A 26,407-nucleotide genomic window follows, 5' to 3' on the forward strand; every position below is an offset into this window, starting at 1 on the left:
GTCATTTTTATATAAAAAAAATTTGTTGCATAATTTTATCGCTGATCGGCTGCGTAGCTTGATGGGTCGGCTACGTAGTCATTTACTCGTACAGTTTATTTGTAATCGCGTCATAAAAGTGTCTCAAAGTTCATACTTTGCGACCCGATACCAAAATTGCTACACAAGTCTTTTTAACGATAAGTACAATAGCGTATAAGCGGTGCTATTTTTAAATTTTATAACTTGCTGATAATAGTCGATAGTACAATCGATAATGTGGGCCTTTTCAAATGAAAACCTATCGATAGTTCGGCAAAACTAATCGATAGTGTACATAAATGTGTTTTGATTTCAACTAACGTGAGAAATGGACATTATTGAAACTATAGTCCACTTTGCTGTCGATAATCGCACGTGAGTGACCCTTATTTTCATTAATAAAAATGTTTTGTTTTAAGTATTTACTTAAATTTGAATATCTTCACAACCCTGCTAAACAGTTTTACCTACATAACAGTTTACCGTTTTGCCCCTCACAAAGTAGGGCTTTATGTACGTAGATACCTCTGCATACATTAAGGTTGTCACTTTTGTAAATCGCGTGCGAATTTTAATGACCCATGCTAATGTGATTAAGATAAGCTTTTTGCAAAATTGTAAAACGTACGTGTAATTTGATTAATCACTATCAAGTGTATAGTTTTTTTTTTCAATTCACAAAGCAATTTTTTTATTTATTTTGCTTTTATCTATTTATTTCAAGTATTTCTTAGGAAAAAATAGAAAAGATCATTAATGCCACACTTTATAAAGCGCCATCGACTGTCAGAATGTTTAACCAAATTCTACGGGAATCGCGTACTTTTGTGATAAAAAGAGCTCAAGATATATCTACCTCAATACCAAGTTTCATAAAAATTGGTCTAGCCGTTTAAGCGTGAAGAAGTGACAAACATGCTCACAAAATTTTACCGTTATAATATTAGTGGATTCCCCATCGCCTCGGCCTTATGTTTCCATTTCAGTATAATTTCCATCCATTTATTTATACATATTTCTACGTTATCTGTTTCGCCGATAATCTTCTAAACGAATAAAATAAAAAAATAACATAAATTATATATACAGAGCTGCAGTTACCAGCCCTGGCTCTATTCGAGGTGGGTCGTAAATCAGCTACCTGTTGGCCGTCTTATATCCACGGAACTTTATTGTATATGCAGGGATATAAGTTGATATAAGATGCAATTTTCTTTTGGGTCTACTTTTATTTGAGGTGTAATTTCAAACTTTGTTTTTACACTATTTTGTGTGTCAAGTATATTGTTTTCAGCTCGAATTTTAAGAAAAAGTTTATTATTGTTGTAGGCCATGTCTTAAACGTGTCACAAATTCCGGTTATATTCAACCGTGTTTCAAATATTGCGTGAAAGAGTAACAAACATACACACATAGGTACATCCTCACACTTATATATTAGTAGGATTGGTATTAAAGCACTGTATGACCCTGCTAAAATTATTTCCCTAATCACTTTTACTTTTCTTTTCAGTTATGCATTTGAAGAGGACCAGTAATGTGTTAGGAGACTACAGAAATTGATAAAACTCGGACATAATGGCGGAAGCGGAAGGAGGAGCGAGCGAGCAAGATGATGTTTCATTTTTGCGTACGGTGAGTCTATCTATTTTTATCTGACTGCGGCGAAGTGAAAAGAAATTGTTATATTTCTGCAGTACAGTCGAGGGCAGATATACCTAACCCCTTATCTGACTAACTCACAGAGGGATAAGTTTTAATTGACCCCGACTGTACTCACTTCAAGTCACACACAAAATTGTTGGTTGGTTTTATTAACTGCAAATACATTATCATCAGTAATTTTAATATCTCCACTACTGGGCACAGGCATAAATCAGCTCAATAAGAAATGTGGGCCGTGAACCAACACGCGGGCCCCATGCGGAATGGAGAGTTTTAAAGCCTGCATATATCCCAATTAATGTTATAAAAAAACATTAGATGGCGCTGTGTGTATTTTAAATGCGTTATGGATATTTTCCAACTATCCCAATCCCATTTTAATACAAAAATAAAACTGTTCTCGAGGATAAACAGTTAATATGCTATATAGCAGAGACCAACGGCCAAACGTGCCTTTCGAGGCACAGAGGACCTCGGCATAATATATATTTGGTCATCCATCCAAAGACCCACCATTGCGAAAGCGACTTAATATGGGTCAATGCACTAACTACTGCTCCATTTAGCTGCAAATACAACTAAAAGACGAAATGGCTCAGTTTGTCACCACAGGCTTTTGACCCTACCTTGACTCACATAGTGGTTGGCAACATTAAATTGGTTGATGAGGATATACTTAGAGTCTTTGTGTCACATAAATCGGTCCTAGACAGTTGTGTGAACTAGTGAAAATCCCAATTCCTGAATGGTTATAATGATTCATGTTCCCTTCTCGACATCTGGTGGTATTTTGGCAGAGTCTGCCAGAATTATGACTAATTTAAGATTTATTTTTGTACCTGACACACATGTTACGACGTGTACGGAATTGTAGTTATATATTTTACGATTCGTAAATAAGTGTCCCTTAGGCTTATATTACACCAAGTTTTCAATAATTGAATATAAAATTTTATGATATCCCCGACTCTAATATAACTTTTGTGAAATGTGGCGAGGGAAAATAACAGTATTTCAATAAACGCGATAGTTTTGTGAGTTTTCGTAAAAAACTGTTATAATGGAGAGCTTTCGCGTGAATGGGGCCGGTAATTGGACGGACGAAGACCCACTTGTTGGCCATTAGGGTTGCCACTATCAAGATATTGCCATAATTTAAACCTAATACAATTGTCAATCGGAAAACCGCTGGACTGGAACTGCTGGCTAAGTCTATGATTTTCGTTTCACACCGATTTCAAAATTCGAATTAGTAAACACCGAAAATAGCAAAAACCGAATAGTATTGAAATGTTGGGAGCGTCCCGTACATTTTTTATTTATTTATTTAAAAACTTTATTGCACAAAATTACAAAACTTATTTAGCATTAAATCCAAGAAATTTTTGCACAAAATACAATAGGTGCACCTATTGTACTTTTGTAAATTGTATTTTGTGCAAAAATTTTAAATAAATATAATTTGCGTATTACACTCGTACAACAAAGCGTTAATAAATTGTGTACACTCGTATTTATCTTTCCAAAATATTATTTGTTCCATTTATACGTTACTGGCAACCCTATCACAAACGCTAGTATCAAATTAAATTGCGAATACGGATGGACACTTTTGTATCGCGAAACGAACAAATTGAAAGAAGAGCAAACGATAATTCTCTTTTAGAAAATTTAGAAAACGAAAAGGATATTTTATTTTCTCTTATTCTTACTATATATTACTAGCAGGCTACTAGGGGCAGCTGCCCCCCGCGGTTTTACCCGCGGTATATCTTTCGTTGGAATTATTAATTTTAATACTGATGTTTTATTTTATGCACAGTAATCCATCTACTTTATAAAGCGGCATTACTATCAAATTTTTTGATTTACTATCCTTACATAAATATTACAAAAAGTCGGAGTTAGTTTTAGCTGTACGAGTATAATTTGTTATATTTTTACCCTACCTAGCCAGAACGGGCGGCCAGTAATAAATCAGTTATTGATGCAATTAAATAAAAATAACAAACGACAACCCTGTCACACAAGCATCTCTCCAACTGAAATTCGAGAGTATCAGTCAGTTTCTTTGGTCCCTTTATTGTGTAGCTCTTCAAGAAAAACGATTCTCTCACAGATCCTAATAGCCCTTTATATCCTTTGATGTTAAGTCCTTCAATTTGACACTTCGCCTGTGCCTGAATATTATATGTAACCACATATATTTGGTATTATCAACCTACTAATATATATATATATATATATAATTATAACTAGCTTTTGTCCGCGGCTTCGCCCGCGTTTATTTCGTGCGTCCGCTCATAACTTATTATTGTTAATATCTCGGGTTTTAAGCAATGTATCGCGATGAAACCTATACCAGATTTTAAGTTAGACCTCCCACTATACAACTATAAGAACACATTAAATTCCATTTAGTGGTTTTTGCGCGATGCGTGAACAAACATGCGCGAGAAACAGACGAAAATTCTAAAAAAAATGTTTTGGCTTCTATTAGTCCCCATAAGACCTCATATTTATTTTTCTTTAATATCTCCTATGTATAATAACTATGTTTATACATAGCCCACTTATAGTTATATGTATAGACAAGCTTCCAAAAATGCGAGTTTTATAAGATTGATTTTTTTAAGTGGGTTGCACAAACCTTGACATCGTGTAACGTTAAAAGGCAGTAAATAGAATATACAGTCGACACTAGCTATAAAGAATTTAACGCTGCATATGGGTGAAGGCTATCTGTTTTCTGAGCAACTCCCAGTTCAAGTTATACTTGACTCTATGTATATGTATGTACCAACTTTCGGTATAGTATAAATTTCGGTAATAAAAAGTTTTAGTAGAAAAAATAAAAGTAGGATCATTTGAACGAGTCCAAAAGTCCGAGTTTGTTTGTAATGAATAAACTCAAAAACTACTGGGCCGATTTTGATGAAATTTGGCACAGAGACAGACCAAACATTCAGGAGTGACATAGGCAATTTTTTATTTGGCGGGCCGCCAGTGTATAATGTCTGTTATATAACCTGTGTTACGATTGATTAATTTTATTCACAGGAAGACATGGTGTGCCTGTCGTGCACGGCGACGGGCGAGCGTGTCTGCCTTGCTGCTGAGGGCTTCGGCAACCGACACTGCTTCCTGGAGAATATAGCTGATAAGAACATACCACCCGATCTGTCTCAGTGCGTGTTTGTCATTGAACAGGTAAGTTAATATTTTCCGTGTACAAAACATACTTCAGCTTAAATTCAAATTTTTTATGCATGATAAGAAAATATTATCTCTCTCTCTCTCTCTCTCTCTCTCTCTCTCTCTCTCATCTGAGCGTTTTCTTCGAGTCCCCGGGTCCGCTTTCCTACTTTTGCGTCTCCACTTCGTACGGTCGTCGGCATCCCTAATTGGCACGTGCCATCGGAACACATTCTTATAATTATAGGATAAAATTATTATGAAATTGCCAATTTCGCGTGCGTACTGCAAAATATTAATTCAAAATACGAAAAAATGAAACAGTTGAAGAGAGAGAAAGCGATATTATAACACGATAGTTCCCGGTGCGTCCCGGCCTTGTGGAATAAATTGGTGTAATCAAGTTTCGATGTTGTGTCGGTCCCGGGAGATGTGTAACACATAGGGTTGGTTGCCACAATCAACTTTTACGCTAATGTTAACCTGCGTGCCATCGTAATTTACATAAAATTTCGTATTTTGCGTGTTGCCTCGGACCCATATAACTTGGTGATTTGACAATACGGCAATGTTAATAAAAATATATTTATCTTACACTTTTTAATATTTATCCACAGGCGCTGTCGGTGAGAGCTCTCCAAGAATTGGTGACGGCTGCCGGTTCCGAAACTGTAAGTATATCACAAATTGATTGTCTCTTATGATGTATGTCAAAATGTACATTGATTACAATAAATGTTATCTGTTAAATTAACAGTCGAATACCTTCCTCAATTTTGTATATCTTGTTCACAAATAATATTTTCGGTACAGGTGAGCAGACAAGTTTATTTTTTATTATTTTCTTATAAACTATACTGCAGTCTTGGTTTACAAATCAAAATATATTTACTAAAAAAAGTGTGAAAATATATTTCAATATTGTAAAAAGAAAACAAATATTTAATTTAAAATCTGAAGACTGCATGTAATAAATAACATGTTTTCTTACCTGTGTCACTAAACACTAGTTAAACTTGGTTTAAAAATAAAAAGATTTTAAAAATCAAATCTCTCAATTCGATTATTGTGTTAACACTATCCTATTGTGAATAATATTTATCTATATAAGTAAGTATCGTCGTGGTGTTTAAATTTTTGCAGGGAAAAGAAAATTTAGTGAGTATTAGCCGAATGTCCGGTAAAATGCATGCTTTCGATTGGTCGCTCGCATCGGCATTTTTTTTTCTAAATTTTTAAAATCTGACACCACTTTTCGTGACAAGAATCCATCTCGAGATATATTATAATGATGATTAATTTTCTTCCTTATTATACTTTTAAACTTTCACGTTGCATAATTATATATTAAATGACAGGTATTAAACGCGCACATAACGTCTGGGATAAAAAAAGGGATGCGCGTTTGATACCTGTCGTTTAATATATATGCTTTTTATTATTATTTATTATTCTTTTTCCAACTTTATTGTACCATTTGTTTTATTTATACTTCATAGCAGGCGAAAAGGCATGTAATCGCGGCCTATGTAAGTCTGCAACACCAAAAAAAATTAAAAGATTTTTTTACTTTTGAATTGATGATTTTTAAATATATCCCTTGTTTTGATGGCATTTGTGAATACATTTTTACAAAAATTTACGAATGGTAGGGCATAGAAGGGACAAACTCCATTGTGACTTAGATATACACATATAATCGTCTACAAGAGTATACGCTTGTATGTGTATGTTACAGAAATTTAAATTTTGCATTTCCTTTTTAAATTTTGCATTATAGTACAGTTATAAATCTTAATTTCCCACGGCCATGAAAACCAAAAATTAGGATGAGTTTCAGAAACACCGAGATGGAATCTCGTCTAATCAATCATTCTCTAACTAAACATTAATAAAGGTATGTCTAAAATTGTTTTCTATGAACTTTATTAACTTGACAATGATTTTTACTGTCTGCTGTAGAATTTAACTTTAATTAAATACTTTATGGAGTGATTTGACTAGATTGTGTTTTTCACTAGTCATACAAAATAGATTGATGATTTGAGCTGCCGAGAAAGGAAATACTTCCGCCACGGAGGTCGTCAAATCTCACTAGACTTCGCCACGATTGACTACTTGTCCTGGGTTCGATTCCCAGCGTGGGCAAATATTTTTTATGATTACAGATGTTTGTTTACGGCTCTGGATGTGTTTTGTCAGTTTCTGTACTTGTACCCATAGGACCCGCGATACGAGCTGTTTATGGGCCGCTAAGTGTTGTCCATTTATTTATTTAAGACTGTTTTTCAACTCTAACTTAAAATTGGCACTTTTCCGCGTTTTCAAATCGCTCCATAAAATAATAACTATGAAATTAACATTAATTATGATAATAATTAACATTTCATTCGACACAAATGAAAATATTATATTATTCATGCATTATTCATACTTCAAATTCCCAATGAAAATTTCCAATGAAAGTTATGGCTTTTTCGAAGAATGATTAAAAAAAAAACAATATTATATATCGTATACCTAAAAGTTTGTTTTTTTTTTTTCTTCAAAAGCAATTTTTACGATAACTCGACACTCGACTGGTTTCAAAGTCATGAATCTTGCATAATTTGTTATGTTTGTATTGAATGGGCGATTTTTTTTACCATTTCTAAATTTATTTACGTAAGTTGATGAATGAAATGGGTTACGCTAAGCGAATGCCTATCATTGCGTTTTTAAGTTTTTTTTTTTTTATAATACCAGTTGCGCTATTTGGGAATTTCAGGATAAAAAGCACTTTACCCATGTATAAAATTTCATCGAAATCTGGTTAGTAAATACCCACTATTTTGTCGTGTTAGTGTAATTTCAACCAACACTATATATTTCTTATAAATATTTAGTGATACTCTCGTTCTATATGCTAATATCTCATGAATATTTAACTATTGTTTGTATAATTTACCTATAGTAATACAGAAGAAATTCGCTATACAGTTTTGTACAGTATTTCTTAAAGTGTGCTCCGCGGGCCCTTCCCATAATGATGGAGACGAAAAGATTTAAAATTAAAAAATAATAATTTTATTGGAAATCTAATAACAGTATCACCTGTTACATCACAAAAATGACCTCAAATAAAATTCACAACCACTATAACGTTGCTTTCTCTGTTTCAGGGTAAGGGTACTGGTTCTGGTCACAGGACTTTGTTATACGGCAATGCCATATTGTTGCGACATCTCAACAGTGACATGGTGAGACCTTACTATATCTCTATCTGCCTCTCTCATCCCGTACTCGTTCACATTCGGGGCTGTGAGGCCGCGAAGCTCGGGGTCACCGTAAATCCATACAATTTTGAGATTCGGCTGTGAATTTACGATCGGCCGCTAACGCCAACACCTCTTTGGGAATACCTATGACTATCAGCTCTGCCAAGACTGTGTCCCTTAGTCGCCTCGTACGACATTCATGGGAGTATATGGACTGGTCATATTTTAAGGATCACACGCCACAGGTGAGATTTTAGTTTATCTCATCTCATCTGAAGTCTCATTATCCATAATCGACTCGAATATTACTAGATCTCATGGAAGGGCGTATCGGCGTAATATTTCATGATAAACATACTATGCTGTTCTTTCTATCGTCAATCTGTGTAAGCTTGCGAAGTCTACAGCTCACAGAGCCATTTAGTTATAATACAAATTGACTAACATTTAACAATTCTATTTTTTACAGTACCTTGCATGTCTATCCACGTCATCGTCTCAAGATAAGCTGGCCTTCGATGTGGGTCTTCAAGAGCATTCCCAAGGAGAGGCCTGTTGGTGGACTCTGCACCCCGCCAGTAAACAAAGGTAAACTCTATTACCTACGTGATATAGTTTAATTTACCGACGCTACGATTTCATCTCATTGATCTTAATTGGCTATGTAACTGGATAAAAAAAAAATTCATAAAGGTGTTTAAATAAAAAAAACGCGCTATTTAAATATCACTTTTCGACAGTTTTTTTTACGCTGACCTCGGGCTTCGCGGCTCGACTACCCCAAACGAAACCGGGATCATGCAGACATGAGAGAGAGAGACTTTCATTCGTTAGTTTCATTAAAAATATATAAATTATTTTTTGTTCTGATTATAGTACATTTGAATACATTTTGACAGCTAAACTATGACGCCCCATATAAGTTTTAGTTTTTGACATTAGAAATAAATATCTAATTTGGCCAATTAGAAAGTAGACATTATTATTTTTATGTGATAAGGTTAAGTTTACCATACAAAATAAACTTAGAATATTTTTCTATTTCTAGGTCTGAGGGTGAAAAAGTGCGAGTTGGTGATGACCTGATTCTGGTGTCAGTAGCTACCGAGAGATATTTGGTGAGAAAATGTTAAATATTTTCGTTGGCCTTAGTGCGAGTTTTTAAAACCAAATTTAATTTTAGTGTAGACAAAGTATGTGGTTTAAATCAAATCATCAAATCATTTATTCAGAAATTAGGCCTTCACAGGCACTTTTCACGTCATATTCTAAATTAATTTTGATATTTACCAAAACTACAAACTACTAGTTTATGTTCTCTTTATGTTCAGTTTTCTTGAGAAAAAGTGACGGAATGTTATTTTTATTTTCGTTTTAGCTACCGTATTTTCGGTAAAACAGCTAGTGTTACAAATTATCGCTTAAATAAATTATAATAAATGCCTATTTCTCTGGTTTCGAAGAAACCAACTCATTTGTCACCAGCCATCGACGTTTAGTGTCACTGAGTTAAATTAGTATTGATTGATTTTAACTTTAACTTTTCACTGTATCTAATAATTTCTGAACGTAAAATTACATGCTACTCAAATTTCCAGCACACAACAAAAGAAAACGAAGTATCGATTGTAAACGCGTCGTTCCACGTGACTCATTGGTCGGTGCAGCCGTACGGAACAGGTATGATATTTCTATCTTATCGAGTATGTGATTGTTAAAACCAGATTGTGCCAATTATATTTTAAGCAAAAAACCATGTATGCTATTATTTTATGGCGAGTGTTCAAGGTAGTCTATGGTGGCCTGCAACACCAGCGTCTACACGCGTTGACGACTTTTGACTTGAGGTATTTTGACATAGTACCCCTAGCACTTGTGTCAGATGTATTAATACAAAAATATCATTTTTGTTAAAAATTGATTATTGTCTTTCACATTCCTTAAATATTTCAGTTAGGTCCACAATACCATACTAATATTATAAAGAGGAAAGATTCGTATTTTTATTTGCAATGAATAAACTCAAAACTTACTGAGCCAATATTGATATAATTTGGCACAGAGATAGACGAAACCTTCAGGAGTAACATATGTTACTTTTTATTATGACTTTACCCGAGCGAAGCCGGGACAGGCCTCTACGTGTGTGCATACTTTTTCATTATTTTGTACAGTCAAGTTTTTAAATTAAATAAATAAATTTCAGGTATCTCGCGCATGAAGTACGTGGGCTACGTATTTGGGGGGGACGTGCTTAGATTCTTCCACGGAGGAGACGAGTGCCTCACCATACCCAGCACGTGGACTAAAGAAGGGGGGTTGAAGTGAGTATCTTTATTTCGAACACTAGTTGCGTCTCTGGGCTTTGCTCTAGTGGGAATTCCGGGATAAAATTACCCTATGCTATTTGAAGTTATATTGTCATACTAGTTTGACACAAGATTATTTTTCTTCACAATCACACACTTATTTTTCTTCGTATGCAATATATGTTGTTACCTGAATAAAAAAAAGAAGCTCATTTAGACGGCTTATACTACAGTCTGTCTCTGGATTCTCTTCCTCTCGTTTCAAACTACCTACAAACCTACAAACTTAGTTTAGGGTCAGACAAGTTTGTAGGTAGTCATTAGTCTCTAACCTTATTAATAAAAACGTTATTTTCTCGTTCTTTCAATGTCAAATACCTACTGAAAAGAGAGAGAAGGACAAAATAAAGATAAACTATTTCCACTCCAAGCCTAATCAGATAATTAAATGTTTATTAATAAATCGGTAATAGATGAAATTAGAGATGCCGACGACGTGCGAAGTGCGAGACGATAAAGTAGAAATCGGACCCTGGGCTCCGACGTTCAACGGCTGTAAAAGGAACCGGAAACACGCTCGCAGACGCAGAGATATATATATCTCTTTCTCTCTCTCTCATTTGAGAGATAGTGAGAGAGATAAAATTTGTAATTAAAAAAACGTGTTGCATTCCGGGAGTGCCGGCAGAAGTGAACACTTGAATATTAACGTTGTGCATTTTTGACATCTTACGAATTTTCGATCAGATCACGTGTCCTGACGCGAGTTTAACATCTTTTACCCATCACAAAAAGTGCACAACATTTGCCAACAGCATCGTGGTGTACGAAGGCGGGTCAGTGATGTCGCAGGCGCGCTCGCTGTGGCGGCTAGAGCTGGCCCGCACGAAGTGGGCGGGCGGGTTCATCAACTGGTACCACCCCATGAGGATCCGGCACATCACCACCGGCCGGTATCTGGGGGTCAATGACCAGAACGAGCTCTATTTGGTCAGCAGGTGAGTCGATATAGATTTAAGGTTGGATTATATGGAGAAATGACATAGACTGTGTGACTGTGTTTAGCCCCAAGGTAAGTTCGAGACTTGTTATGGGAGTATAATTGTGGGAAGAAATACAAAATTCCATTTATTAGGAAAAATAAGTGAGCACCATTACAGTATTTCTCAGGGACAAACGTCAAAGTAAAATGTCACATTCAGAGAATAGACAATAAAAAATTTTAGTCTGTCTGTATATTTGTTCTTGCGTCACGCAAAAACTAATAGAATTCGATGTGATTTTCACAGTTTCACAATCACAGCAGATTTTTAGTTAGACCTTCCGCTATACGGATGTTCTAACTAAAAATCTGATATTGATTTCATCGCGAAACGTGTTTTAGAACCCGAGGTGACAACAATAGTAAGTTTTGAGCGGACGAAACCACAAAGGTACGCGGGCTAAGCCACAGGCAAAAGCTAGTAATTAAATAAATACAAATCCTAATCTTATTTTCTAGAGAGGAGGCCACAACAGCATCATGCGCCTTCTGTCTCCGACAAGAGAAAGACGACCAGAAAGTGGTGCTTGAAGATAAGGACCTCGAAGTAATTGGAGCGCCCATCATCAAGTACGGCGATTCAACTGTCATCGTGCAGCATTCAGAGACTGGGCTGTGGCTCTCTTATAAGGTTAACCAATTCTCATTCACACAACACACATCATTCACACAATAATACTGTAATGCTGTTAGCATAGTTAACTCCCGTAAACTGCTGTTGCTCGGCGTCATACAGTACATATTAATACGGGGAATAATGCCAGTGGTCGACTTCCCCGTCTAGCCAACATATAAAGACTGTAAATTGTCAACATATGTTTTTTACAAGCTTTTATTTTAGTTTCACCTGTCCCATTCTGTAATCAAATCTTGCAAGTAGATTTCTCCTACGTCCAGTTGACCTACAGCGTTAAATGTCCCACGTCGCTTCAGTTTCCATGACAATGTATTATTATGATAAGCATGACCGGCCCGATATGATATAAGCATGATTCAGCCCGGATCGACTTCAAACCTGGGAACTCCTCAACCGTTTACAGACACGACAATAAAAGCTAGTGGCAAAAATGACATTTTTGTAAAAAAATAATTCGTTATTATTATAGTCATACGAGACAAAGAAGAAAGGCGTTGGCAAGGTGGAAGAGAAGCAGGCAATACTCCACGAGGAAGGCAAGATGGACGACGGACTGGACTTCTCAAGGTCGCAGGAAGAAGAGTCCAGAACCGCCCGAGTTATTAGAAAATGTTCTTCTCTCTTCACCAAGTTTATCAAGTAAGTTATTTACTCTCCCTCTCTCTCTCTTCTCGCTCTTTCTCTCTCTCTCTTCTCGCTCTTTTTCTCTCTCTATCTCGCGAAGTTTAGGAGAAAATTAGAAAAGCGGACTTTGGGTTCCGCCACTCGATTGCTGAGGCAGTTACTATAACGCGATAAATAGAGGAAAGAGAGAGGAAATAGTTCGAACCAACATTGTGTTATTTTGTCAACAATTTAAATACCTGTTAACAGCGGCCTTGAAACCCTGCAAGAGAACCGTCGCCACTCCATGTTCTTCGCGTCGGTCAACCTGGGCGAGATGGTCATGTGTCTGGAGGATCTGATCAACTACTTCGCACAGCCTGACGAAGATATGGGTAAGTTATATTTTATGATAGGTAATTTATACATATAATAAAACTGTAAGTGAGTTATGTCTGTAAATAGGAGAATATTACAGAATAATAATTATGGGCGGTCTTTTGTGGGACTAATAGAGGCCAATCCATTTTTTTTTGTCTTTCTGTATGTTCCTTCCCCATATTCCCCATGTTCCTTCCACTAAAATGTACATAATAATAATAAAAATCGTTTTCAGAACACGAAGAGAAACAGAACAAATTCCGCGCGCTCCGCAACCGCCAAGACTTGTTCCAAGAGGAAGGCATTCTGAATCTCATTCTAGAAGCCATAGACAAGATCAACGTCATCACCTCCCAGGGTTTCCTCGCCGGATTCTTGGCGGGGGACGAGTCTGGACAAAGTTGGGAAATGATTTCTGGATATCTATATCAACTGCTTGGTAAGCATAGACCAAGTTTTCGCATTAGCTTGTTTTCGCATAAATGTTCCTCTCCCTTCACTTGTATATATAGATTATTTACATAATTTATTTTCAGCCCTCAATCACAATTATAATATTTGGCCGTCCAAATCAACAGGGACCTTATGGCGCCCGGCACTTACGCCATTATTGCCGCTGTTTTGTATTCGAACAACGGCTATAAAGATCTATAAGTGCCAGCCGCCATAAGGTCCCTTTTGATTTGGACGCCTTATGTGTACTGATGTTGTTAGGAAATATATTCATATATGTATTTAAAAGCATGATGAGCCTTTCTGGTTAGGACTTTTTGGTTTAAATGAGTTTCTTTCCGCATTTCTTCTCAGCAGTGGTCGTTCTGAAATGCTAGTAGCTTGCAGCTTTAGTGAATATTACCCCATAGTTTCATGTCTTAATGGGTACTACTTTGGGGTGGTGCTAACATCATTTGCACTGTATTTTGTGAAAAATATATAAGTCAGAAGCCATATGTTGGACATATTCAATTGAACTTTGAGTAAACTCATATGTATGGCATTATTATCTATACCAAATACATAACTCGTGTTAAGCGTTATCACATTAGGGTTCAGCTAGTAATGACACGCGGTATGTCATGTCAAAATGATGATAAACTAGCTGCACCCCGGGGCTTCGCTCCCGTGAGAATTTCGGGATAAAAAGTGTCCTATTTGTTATTCCAGGTTATTTTCTAGGCATATACCAAATTTTATAACAATCGATCGAGTAGATAATGCGTAAAGAGGTAACAAACAAAAAAAATTACTTTCACATTTATAATATTTGGTTATTAGTTGGGATAAATAAACAAATGAATGAATGAATGAACATTTATTGCCAAAAATTAAACGCCACGACACAAAATAATGATAACAAATATGTAAATAAAAAACGTATCACACAATTAAATACAAAATATATAACAAGTATAGTGTGTAAAATGCGAATGTGTCGTTCCCCAGCGGCCATAATCAAAGGCAACCACACGAACTGCGCTCAGTTCGCGAACTCCAACCGCCTGAACTGGCTGTTCTCCCGCCTCGGGTCGCAGGCGTCGGGCGAGGGCACCGGCATGCTGGACGTGCTGCACTGCGTGCTCATCGACTCGCCTGAGGCGCTCAACATGATGCGGGTATGTGTGTGAAAAATGCCACTTCAGCGATCCGTCACAAACCCACTACGGCAGTTCGTCGTCTTCAGTTTTCTTTCTCTTTGTTTCTACCGTCTGTACTACTAAAATTTATATCCTATCCCCAATAAATCATCCTACGCATAATAAATTAATGTAATAATTTATTTACAGGACGAACACATAAAAGTCATCATTTCCCTCTTAGAAAAGCACGGTCGAGACCCGAAAGTCCTAGACGTACTGTGTTCTCTTTGCGTCGGTAATGGAGTGGCTGTGAGGTCCTCACAGAATAACATCTGCGATTATTTGTTACCTGGGAAGAATTTGTTGCTACAGACACAATTAGTTGATCACGTGTCCAGGTGAGATTCCACTTTTCAGTTTGATTTAGGTTTCACCGAATCTTCAGTAAAATTTCAACTCTGTGGAACTAATGGAAATACGTGAAATTAAACATGCAAGATTTACACACAAACTCTATTATTTCCGTAAAATAATAATCAAAAATCGTTTATTTTCTTTTTACAAGTATTATTTAACTACTTATTACCTTAGTTTATGCACACACTCAGGGGCTAGCGCCTGAAATATGTGCCATATAAAGCCTGCAACACGGATTCAGTCTATTTTTAATTGTTTGAATTTTTTTATTGCAATACCAAATCGAATGGTCAAGATTGGTTGATAAACCCTCAGTGTTGCCGGCCAACAGGAGACAGAGCGTTCATTTATTTTCTTCACTTGACAGACAGTAACTAAACTGCCCCTTCAGAATACTTGTAGTCAACCTTCGACAGAACAGACAGAATTGACAAAAATAAATGTGTTGTACTGGCCACAATAGTCTCTATGACTGTCATAAATGGTTTTTTATTTCTTAATTTTTTTATTTATTTGAAACAAGTGTTCGGCCAAACATCTTCGTGGGCCGCGTGGAAGGGTCCGCGGTGTACCAGAAATGGTACTTCGAAGTGACCATGGACCACATCGAGAGGACCACGCACATGATGCCGCATCTCCGCATCGGATGGGCCAACACTACCGGGTGAGTTTGTTTGTATAATCTTTTCTCATTAACTTTAGTGATCCTTCGTGGGGGGCCACTGGTATGAGTTTATTGGGCGTTACTGAGAATTTTCCCAAAAAAAATTATTAGGTTTCCTTCGATATATCATCATCAGCCTACCCTTATCCTATGTATTTATGTGAGGTCAGTTTCCCTCAATATATCTCTGAAGTTAACTCCCACCACTCTCCCTTTACCGAGTCATTATTTTTTTGTAAAATTAAGTCGTATGGTACATAATGAGAAGGATTTTAAATGTATATAGTAAGACGTGTTTATCCCTTACGGGCTTTTTCATTAAACGAAACTCGAAAGCCGCTCCAAAACGAAATGGTTGCATGATATACACGCGACAGATAATAATTGGAGGAGTTACGCGCCGTACAGGAAAAGAGGCGAGGGCCCAGTTGAGCAGTGGGATACTAAAGGATAATAAAAAAATTATTACCCCTGACGTGGACTCCTATTCAGACATTTATTTATTAGTTGCCCGCAGCTTCGTCCAGTGGCCTATGAGAGACCTCTGATCATTAACTATATGTTTTCCAAATTTCGAAAAAGAAAGCGATTTACATTTATAACATTAGTACCTATTTATATTTATTGCACGTATTTACATACAATGCGTTAAACAAACTTAACGCTAAGCATTATGTACTCAATCTTGAAGTTTTGTTTCTCCACGATTCCAGGTATGTCCCATACCCCGGTGGCGGTGAGAAGTGGGGGGGTAACGGAGTGGGGGATGACCTGTACTCGTTCGGGTTCGATGGCACTTACCTTTGGGCTGGGGGGAGGAAAACTGTAGTCCACGCGGCCGGCGCGTTGCACACTGAAGAGCCTTATATCCGAAAAAGTAAGGTTTTTCAATAAATATATGGACATATCACACAGATTGAATTGGCTCCAAAGTAAATTCGAGACTTGTGTTATGGGATGACTCAATGATAGTATATTTTATAACATATACCTACTTAAATTTGCTTGCAATTTTTTTGCAATTGCATTCTTTGATTAAATCAAGCGAGATAATCACACTCGTGGATGCGGGGTCCCCCTTAAAATGATGCTCATTTGGTAACAATTAAGAACAATAGTCAAATAATAATAATCATTCCAGGTGACGTAATCGGCTGCGCCTTAGACCTGACAGTGCCAATCATCAACTTTATGTTTAATGGCGTCCGGGTGACAGGGTCCTTCACCAACTTCAACCTGGAGGGCATGTTCTTCCCCGTTATCAGCTGCTCCAGCAAGCTGAGGTGAGGAACTATAAACGTTGTGCAGGTTCTTTGCGAGAAGATATCTAATGTAGATAAACTTGCTCCCTCCTTTATATGGTCCATATAACCCCTTCTTGGCTTTCCCTCTCCTCTTTTCGCTTATATTTTGCCTTCTATTAGGTTTAGTCAGATTAACGAATCGTACAAGTTAGCCAAATATTTTCCACGCCTCAGCTCTATATCTATCTTTTAATCTCTCTTTTAATAACGTTCTTATTTCGTTTACTAGGTCTAATACTTCTGCGTTTGTATTCTTTTCTGCCCAGTTTATTTTCTCCATTCGTCTCCAACATCACATTTCGAAAGCTTAGAAAGCTTAGAATTTAAATGAACTAGTAAATAAGTAAAAATAAATAATGACATTAAAAACTGGAAATGATTTAAGACCTGCCTGCTTACGATAAAAGCTTGCATTATTTTTTTGTAAATAACTTATTAATATTCACCTCCAGTTGTCGTTTCCTTCTCGGCGGCGAACACGGCCGCCTGCGCTACGCAGCACCAGAAGGATATTCCCCGCTGGTGGAGTCATTACTCCCGCAACAAGTACTGAACCTGGAACCATGCTTCTACTTCGGCAACCTCGCGAAACGAGCCTTAGCCGGGCCGCCATTGGTTCAAGACGATACGGCGTTTGTGCCAACGCCTGTTGACACTGTTTCTGTGAGTTATTGCCCATTCTTCGACCAGTCAAATAGAGAACTTTCCTTTCTGAGTTTCATTACTCAGCAGTGGTCGTTCCGAAATGCTAGTAGCTTTGGTAAACATCATTTAATTTACAATATGACGGGAGAAAGTGCCTGTGAAGGCCTAATTTCTGAATAAATGATTTGATTTTGATTTTGATTGATTTTGCTATGTGTGTAAAAGAAGAACTAAACTTTAAACTTACTAATTTCAGATTACGCTGCCGACTTATGTTGAGCAGATTCGTGACAAATTGGCCGAGAATATTCATGAAATGTGGGCCATGAATAAGGTAAGCGTTGATCAGTAGTTTTTGAGTTTATTCATAACAAACAAAAATACAAATGTTATCAAAAATAATATGTATACTTGGATTTTTGTCTGAAATCGCAGTGTGGTGTTTCGAATCACGTTAGAGATTTCACTTCACAGATATTACGTTCATATTGTGTTGGCATAACTTTAGTCAGTGCTATTGGATGATTATGCAGACTTCTTATTAAAATGGGGACATATTTCAGATCGAAGCAGGATGGATGTACGGCGATCAACGTGAGGATTTGCATAAGATTCACCCGTGTCTAGTGCCGTTTGAACGTTTGCCACCCGCGGAGAAAAGATACGATATTCAGCTGGCTGTACAAACACTTAAGTATATAACCTTTTAGACAATTTGTATATCAAAACATTTCTACTTCTTTCTCCTTTCTAATATTAGATATTTTGGAAACTTGTCTAATTATTATATTTTGTCATTTTCTTAGAACTATCTTGGCACTTGGTTACTACATCAGCTTGGATAAACCACCAGCACGTATTCGTAACGTCCGTCTACCCAATGAGCCCTTTATGCAAGTAAGTAAATTATTAACTGACATTGAGCATATCATCAATGTATACTATGTGTAGTTTAGGTTTGATAGCGATTTTACGTGTTGCGATAAAATTTAATAACTATGTTTCTAATTTCTAAACCATGAAATGTTAGTTTCGTGTTCAATTGCTTATTTGTGTCAATTCTTGTACGAAATAAAAGAAATATTCATCTACATGTATCTGGCGAAATTAGTGAGATAAATCCAGAAATAAGAAAATTGCACAAGAAACAAAATTATGTTCTATGAAATATTATATTGATTTATTATGTTTTAAGTCGAACGGTTACAAGCCAGCACCATTGGACTTGAGTGCTGTTACCCTAACACCGAAAATGGACGAGTTGGTCGATCAGTTGGCGGAGAACACACACAACTTGTGGGCGAGGGAGCGCATTCAGCAAGGATGGACTTACGGTTTGAATGAGGTTTGTGAATCAATTCATTTCTACTGTCACTTTTGTTTTCACGTTTAGTTCATAATTGTAATGTAGTTTTGAATGTTATGTTTTGCTTTTGTATTATTTAGTAAACACCTGAAAATAATCTGTATGCTTTGTAAACATATTATTGAATTTCGATAGATTTGATGTTTTTGGCATCAAACACAGTCTAGTTGTCGTGTTTATTAGTATTATATATATGCAGATTATATTATTTATTGGTATTTTTATGAGACCTCATTATATCTACATATTTCAACAAAATCTGACCCGCGTTTTCGCCGTGTTGGCATGACAGTCGGATAAGAAATGCAAATGAATTTACCATGTTAGTATAGATGGTTCAAAGTTGGTAGTTTTTATGTGACCGTTTTTTCTAATATATTAATTTCAATATTGCCATTTTTAACGCATTAATTTGTATTTATGTAACTGTTGGTGTATTTACTAGTATTTATTTTATTTCTAGCTTTGTATGTATCAGCTTGCAGTGGTGGGATACAAAAGCTATCTCGTCAGCTGTGACTCTCACACTTCGCATGGTTTGCTAGGTGTGAGGGTCACAGCTAGACGCGGTCGCTGCTTCTACTGTATGAAGAACTATTGCCGCTTTATTTATTTTATTTTTATTTATGTGTAAACGTTTTGTTTATTGTATTGGTGAATTTGCTTTGTATTTGTTACTCTTGTGTTTTTAAATGTATTACAAATGATCTCCTTATTTGCATTTCTATTTATCTTCGCATGTTGACTATGTAGATACTCCTATAGAGCGATTAGTCTACTTTCCTTTTTGGTTCATTTTAATACTACCGTATATACTTAATTTAGGTACTTATCTTACTTAGAAAACTTGTAAATTACTATTGTTTACTATTGCATCTTAGTACAGCCCATTACATCCAGGATACAAGCTCTACTCTAATTCCCAGTCATTTCAGTCTCCAAATCGAATACACAACTTTGGCGATATCATTAATCCAACGAGTTATGAGTTGAAATAACTCACCTGATTTTATACGTGTAGTGCACGTGTCTCAATTCACTTCCCCCCACTACCGTGATATGAGCCGTGGTGCTGAGGCGAGGTTCAGTTGCTTGTCTACAACGGGGGATTATCTGTAATGTGGTTGTGATGTACAGTTACGTGCGAAGATGGGGCACGTATCCTTGCCGTATGCAACAATACGAACGTCGTATTTCTATCACGATTTATTTCTAGGATCCCGATATGCACAGATCTCCCCACCTAGTTCCGTACCCGAAGGTGGACGAGGCTATAAAGAAGGCCAACAGGGACACAGCGTCCGAGACTGTTAGGACCCTCCTGGTTTATGGATACAATCTGGATCCGCCCACTGGCGAGCAGCATGAAGGTATGATTGCAGAGTTTGGCATGATAAAATTACTTTTGTTTAAACAATAGGTCAGGTACCTCTAGAATAGAACCATAGTTCATTTTTTGTCAAACCAGTTCCTTTCCTCCCATGGACGTAGCAGGAAAGGTCTGAGGGTGTAATAGCTGATAGACAATAATAGCATTAAGAGGGTTAACGTAAACACGTAACATTACAGCCAATCTTTAAAATTGAAGATTTATATTTTACAGCCTTATTTTGCGCCATCAAACATTGTCTTTATTTTTACTATATGACTTGTAGAAAGCTGTGTAGATACAGCTTTCCTGCAAATTATAGCAAGATTGCTGTAATACCCGTCGAGATTTTATTTTATATGATATATATAAACAGTACCAAACATACATTCTCATAAACTTTCGCTTTAATATATGATGTTTTCGACAGCATTACTAGCCGAAGCGTCGAAGCAAAAGCAAGCTGACTTCAGAACTTACCGCGCGGAGAAAAATTACGCCGTCAGCTCGGGGAAGTGGTACTTCGAGTTCGAGATACTCACCGCTGGTCCCATGAGAGTGAGCTTTTTTTATTTACTAGCTCGTTCCCGCGGGAATTCCGAGATAAAATGTACATTATCTGCTATTCCAGGTTATATTCTATCTGTTTACGTAATATCATCGAAATCCTTCCAGTAGTGTTCGCGTGATTTAAACAAACATCTTCACTCACATCCAAACTTTTAATATGTATTTTATTTTTTTAAAAATGCAATGTAATTATTTTAATAGCTACATGTCCTACTGTTGGGCAAAACCCTCCCTCACTTTCTTTCTATGTATCCCTGTCTCTGGTGTTTTCCATCAATCTCTTGTCGAAATGTCTAAGTTCATCCGCCCGTCTAGTCCTAAGCCTGCCTCGTTTTATGTGTCAGTAATGCAGGTGGTAATCATAAATGCCTATTTTTTGTAATGCATATGGTAAATATGACCCACCCAGTTCCATTTTAGCCTAGCCAGAAAATGATTAAGTATACTTACATAATTGATTCCTGTCTTGTGATGTTTAATTATGATTTTCAGTTTCATTAAGATAAATACATTTTAATTGTTATATGATACAGGTCGGCTGGGCGCACGCTGACATGGCGCCTGGTATGATGCTCGGACAAGACGAAAACTCTTGGGCATTCGACGGTTACAATGTAAGCAATGTACTTATTATGATACCATACAGATTAGGGGAAACATTTTAAAACTTCCATGTTATTTTGTGGGAGTAATTATCTAGATTAGGCACGATGTTTACGGATGTGATATTTGTTCGTATGCTTTATTGATAATTTCATATGAGGAAATATATTTTTGTGATTTTTGAAATGCAATTTATTTCCCAATAGTTTATTTATTTTATTAAGGAAACCAACAGCGTATAACAATAAAAAAAATGTAATTGCATTGTAGTTGTGTTCAATGCCATTAAATTCTTGTTCTTTAATAATGCCAATAAAAGGTTTCTCTCCCCGTTGCAATAATATAGTCGGAAGATGCTGGTAAGACGTCATCGTAATAGAAATAAATTATATAAATTTTAACGAAAGTTATATCAACAAACAGTGTATCAAAGTACACGGCGGTGGTAGCGACGTGTTTGGAATGCAGGTCAAAGTGGGCGACATAGTCGGCTGCTTCCTAGACGTTTGCGACATGACTATTAGTGAGTTGCCACTTAGGGGCGCGGGGGGCTGTCCTGAGGTGTGTTTTGTGAAAATAAATTTAAAGAGTAAATGACTTTAAGATAAGGGTAAGTGCCCCCATTGTACGTATATATTTATTGTTTTTATTTTTATTTGTGTGGTTATTTTTGGTACAATAAAGTTACAATAAACAATAAGAAAACTAAGGCACTGAATAAATGAATGTTGCCGCGCAGTTATAATATCGTCGTAAGCTACCATAATATCGGAATTTCACGACCCGGCCCTACAGTAGTCCTTACCACTCCATATGTTTTCTAAATATCATACGACTAAAGGCTATTTACGGCTGTGAGACAAAACGGCATTCCAAAAGTAGGTTAACGTCAGGCAGGCAGCCGGTCATTGAACCGAAGCAGTATCAACATTTTTAATATCTTAACATAACATAACATTCAATGAAAACTACCGTAAACAATAATTTAAACATACCTCAGGGCCGTACCTCCGCAGATGTAATTGTATTATACGTGGTTAACTCGTGGTAACAACGATGTGTCCCTGTGTACTCACTTGTTCCCATAATGTATTGTATTTGAAAAGCTAATTTTCCTCTTCAATTCTGTTTAGATTAGACACTTCTCTAGAATATAGCATTAATCGAATTTGGTAGCTGAACATCTATGGTATAAGCAATACATAAAAGTATTGACAATATTATTCTATGTGTAGTTTATATCTTGTATGAAAAGGGGCTGAAAATGGCAGCGCTTATTTCAGGTTGTTAATAAAATCATATCTATGTGTGAGACTTAATTCTTATTTATTTCATAATTCAAATGGTTACAATTGTTTTTGGCCCAAACTATTGTACTTACAATATGCTACAAACGTGCTAATGGACTTTAGTTACCTACAATGATTCTTGAGATAATAAACGTATCAATGCATATTATATTCAACACATTCGAAATTTCTTTGTTCCTGAAAAGGTGTTGGGCCATGTATAACTAGTACCTATTATTTTTATTGAAAAATTAAAAATGAGCACTGTCATTAGCCGTCTCTTTCTTTGAGTGGTAGTATCAATTACCATGTTCAGGCAAAACTCAAGGACATTGAACTAGTAGACTTCGTAATATGACTCCATAAAACGAGGACTTCAATAGAACTTTCTGGACTTTTCAAGGAGGAAAAGGTGTACAGCGGTAGTTCGGAATCTTTCGGCAAGCAATGGGCCGTTGGCGATGTTGTGGGCGTATTCCTCGATCTGATAGATAAGACGATAAGTAAGGATATCAAATTGGACTGGAGCTTGCGCCTAACTATTTGGCAGGAACATTTTCTTACACTTAACTGACTTTCCCTCCAATCTCGCTTTTTTCTCGTGCTTTTTAATCTGTTTATCTTTTTGTGGATAATCTTCCAATTATTCAATGTTTATTGCTTTATTAATAACTTTTAAGTGGAAAATTAAAAAAAAAATGTTCCTGCCATATGGTTGAAGCTTAAAGCCAAAATTCAAAAGCTCTCATTCATCGACAATCGCTTCCAACTTAATGTATGACAGCAAGTGCATTGCTTTGCTTGGTTTCTCGAATTTTCGGCACAATTTTCATCACCATTCAAGTGAACATTCACGATGATATGCAAACATGTAAATGAAGATTTGTTATATCGTCGACTCATATTTTGTACATCTTTATAGTTTTTCGCTTAAAATAGATAGGTAACCGAAAAACCACGTATTTTCTAGGTGACAATTGTTTTTTTTTTGTTTTTTTTTTATTTAATATAATCATATACAGGACTATGATTAAAATTTAGTTAAGCTAAATAGCGCTTGATTATAATTAATGGAATTTTAGCAGACCTTTTACTGTAACATATTGAATTAGACCAGAATCCAATAGAACTTTCTGTCGATAGTTTTAGTAAAAACTTTTAATGCGCTTGTAATATTGTATATACTTCACCCCGTGTATTTGAATAATTGGATTAGTTTAGACAGTGTAGTTTAGAAATTATTCATATGCGGTTCTAGAAGTAATTAATATTTTTATTGTCATAAAAATATGTTTAACTTTCATGTTTGTTTTACTAATAATTAACAGATTAAAATCTGTGTTTTTGTGATTAATATTTTGTAAAAATCAATCTTATATTAATAAAGAATATTTTTGTGGTTTAACTACTAACACAAGTGATATTTTCTCATCAGCAGTTTTCTCGTGTATCAATTTTAAAAGCGTTTTGTTTTGTGTCTACTTGGAAATTATTTAATCAATTGAAGTAAGTTTCTTTCGATTTAATATTTTATCTGAAACATTAATCTTTGATGAAATATATTAAAATGTAATACAAAACGAGCCATAATTAAAAACTATATTAATTGTTGACAAAAATGTTTTTTTTTTTACAAATTTGCTTACACAATATTTTATACAAAGCTAATCTTCAATCAACCTAGTAGTAGTAACAAAATACTAATCATTTCACCTGAATCTACTTAGGTTTCTCTCTAAACGGGGAGCTGCTTATGGACGCTCTAGGCGGGGAGACAACCTTCGCGGATGTCCAAGGAGACAACTTCGTACCAGCCTGCACGTTAGGCGTGGGACAGAAGGCTAGGTATTGTCACTTTGATGTCGTGTTTATATATTTTCAATACTTTATTTTGGTGCAGTGCAAGTGTATTGCATTGTACAGCATATCGGCCTTTCAAAGTCGTTGTAAATTCTCCTGTATTTCTACCGGATAGAGCTCTATGTGACAGTATCTGTCTTTACAGTTCTAAACTTATTTATTACAATATGTTTTCAGACTCACGTACGGTCAAGATGTCAACACTCTGAAATATTTCACCACATGTGGTCTGCAAGAAGGCTACGAACCATTCTGCGTGTAAGTATCGTTTACTTGCTGCAACTGAATAGGATGTACTTAATTGTACATTAAGACACAAATGTGAAGAACGAATGACTGTGAATGCTAAGCGAGTGAATAACGAACAGTACACGCGTGTACCAAACGACGTTTTTCAACATAACAACACATACAACGTAAAACGTCGAAAGAGTACAGTAGTGCTGTAAAATTTCGATCAAGTGTTTTGAAAATTATTTTCTTCGATTTAGCAACATGAAGCGTGACGTCACCCATTGGTACACGAAGGACCAGCCAATCTTCGAGAACACAGACGAAATGGCCGATACCAGAATTGACGTTACTAGGATCCCCGCTGGCTCAGGTAAAATTATATAACAGGAGATATTCAATAAAGTTGTTCAGAAGACTGTACATTTTATAAAATTACATGGAGATTTATATCTTGTCTCAACTGTGCTACCATCAATGGTGGAAAATTTGAATCAAGTCGCCTAAAAGTTCGGACGCGAAATATATAGATTCTCTCGTAAAATCGCATAATATAGATTGAATACAAATGGTCAAGCTTCAAAATTTTAAGGTTTCCTTAGATTAAAGTTAGTTGTTATTTAATACCTTCGTTATTCCTATAATCAGACACGCCGCCATGTTTGAAGATATCTCACAACACATTCGAGACCATGGAGAAGGCCAATTGGGAGTTCCTCCGTCTGTCCTTACCTGTCATCTGTCATCAGGAGTTTATTGAGTAAGTTCTTCATTTAACTATTTTAACAACAATTTTTTTTAATCAATATTCTTTTTATTTAATTTTATGTAAATCAAATCAAATCAATCATTTATTTGTCAGAATACAGAATTACAATCAGGTGGTCATGATATATATAGAACATGCATTCTGCCTTATAGGCATACAAATATTTAACTGTCAATTAATAAAATTGTCAATAATACTAAAAAAATAATAATAATATAATAACTATAATACCTCAAATTAAATAAAATAAAGTCAATTTAAAATTAAAGTGTCAGTAATAACAATGTCAATAAAAATAATATCTCAAAACAAATAATGTCTAATTAAAATGTATATTGAGATTTGATTATACCAAAAACTTTATCGAGACCTTACTGTTGTAATTTTAAATAATTACAAACTATTAATGATTTAGCCTGTATGTATTGTTTCAAATTATAGAACTAGTCAAAATAATGGGCGAGGTATGTTTATGTAACCTTTATTGTGTACACAAAATGAATAAAATAAATTAATCGTAAAAATTATATTTGTTTAATCTGTTTAACCTGCCGCCATTTTTCTCCAACTGTTATAATAGATATTTAACTTATTACGTTGTATTGTATGTATTTTTATTAATATTATTTAATT

General features: G+C 35.8%; 1 protein-coding gene across 10 annotated transcripts in view; it reads left to right on the plus strand.

Annotated features, from left to right (window-relative positions):
- Positions 1-26,407, plus strand: part of RyR (Ryanodine receptor) — a 112,760-nt gene that overhangs the window by 9,805 nt on the left and 76,548 nt on the right. For 7 of the 10 annotated variants that reach the window (XM_053764714.1, XM_053764715.1, XM_053764722.1 and 4 more), the window contains exons 2-32: positions 1,535-1,656; positions 4,747-4,896; positions 5,499-5,552; positions 8,043-8,120; positions 8,608-8,726; positions 9,187-9,256; positions 9,737-9,818; positions 10,345-10,462; positions 11,263-11,445; positions 11,949-12,120; positions 12,596-12,765; positions 13,000-13,124; positions 13,346-13,549; positions 14,554-14,723; positions 14,895-15,085; positions 15,628-15,768; positions 16,482-16,645; positions 16,910-17,051; positions 17,525-17,735; positions 17,974-18,051; positions 18,281-18,411; positions 18,524-18,614; positions 18,913-19,062; positions 20,300-20,453; positions 20,883-21,010; positions 21,556-21,636; positions 23,318-23,417; positions 24,642-24,759; positions 24,952-25,032; positions 25,266-25,378; positions 25,654-25,765. In XM_053764714.1, the coding sequence (XP_053620689.1) occupies positions 1,600-1,656; positions 4,747-4,896; positions 5,499-5,552; positions 8,043-8,120; positions 8,608-8,726; positions 9,187-9,256; positions 9,737-9,818; positions 10,345-10,462; positions 11,263-11,445; positions 11,949-12,120; positions 12,596-12,765; positions 13,000-13,124; positions 13,346-13,549; positions 14,554-14,723; positions 14,895-15,085; positions 15,628-15,768; positions 16,482-16,645; positions 16,910-17,051; positions 17,525-17,735; positions 17,974-18,051; positions 18,281-18,411; positions 18,524-18,614; positions 18,913-19,062; positions 20,300-20,453; positions 20,883-21,010; positions 21,556-21,636; positions 23,318-23,417; positions 24,642-24,759; positions 24,952-25,032; positions 25,266-25,378; positions 25,654-25,765 (3,938 nt within the window). In that variant the 5' untranslated portion in view covers positions 1,535-1,599. Of the gene's footprint in view, positions 1-1,534; positions 1,657-4,746; positions 4,897-5,498; positions 5,553-8,042; positions 8,121-8,607; positions 8,727-9,186; positions 9,257-9,736; positions 9,819-10,344; positions 10,463-11,262; positions 11,446-11,948; positions 12,121-12,595; positions 12,766-12,999; positions 13,125-13,345; positions 13,550-14,553; positions 14,724-14,894; positions 15,086-15,627; positions 15,769-16,481; positions 16,646-16,909; positions 17,052-17,524; positions 17,736-17,973; positions 18,052-18,280; positions 18,412-18,523; positions 18,615-18,912; positions 19,063-20,299; positions 20,454-20,882; positions 21,011-21,555; positions 21,637-22,048; positions 22,149-23,317; positions 23,418-24,641; positions 24,760-24,951; positions 25,033-25,265; positions 25,379-25,653; positions 25,766-26,407 lie in introns of all 10 variants that reach the window. The other 3 variants (XM_053764718.1, XM_053764723.1, XM_053764720.1) reach the window with 1 other exon arrangement.

The sequence above is a fragment of the Plodia interpunctella genome, chromosome 26, assembly GCF_027563975.2.
Source record: "Plodia interpunctella isolate USDA-ARS_2022_Savannah chromosome 26, ilPloInte3.2, whole genome shotgun sequence".
NCBI classification, from domain to species: Eukaryota; Metazoa; Arthropoda; class Insecta; order Lepidoptera; family Pyralidae; genus Plodia; species Plodia interpunctella.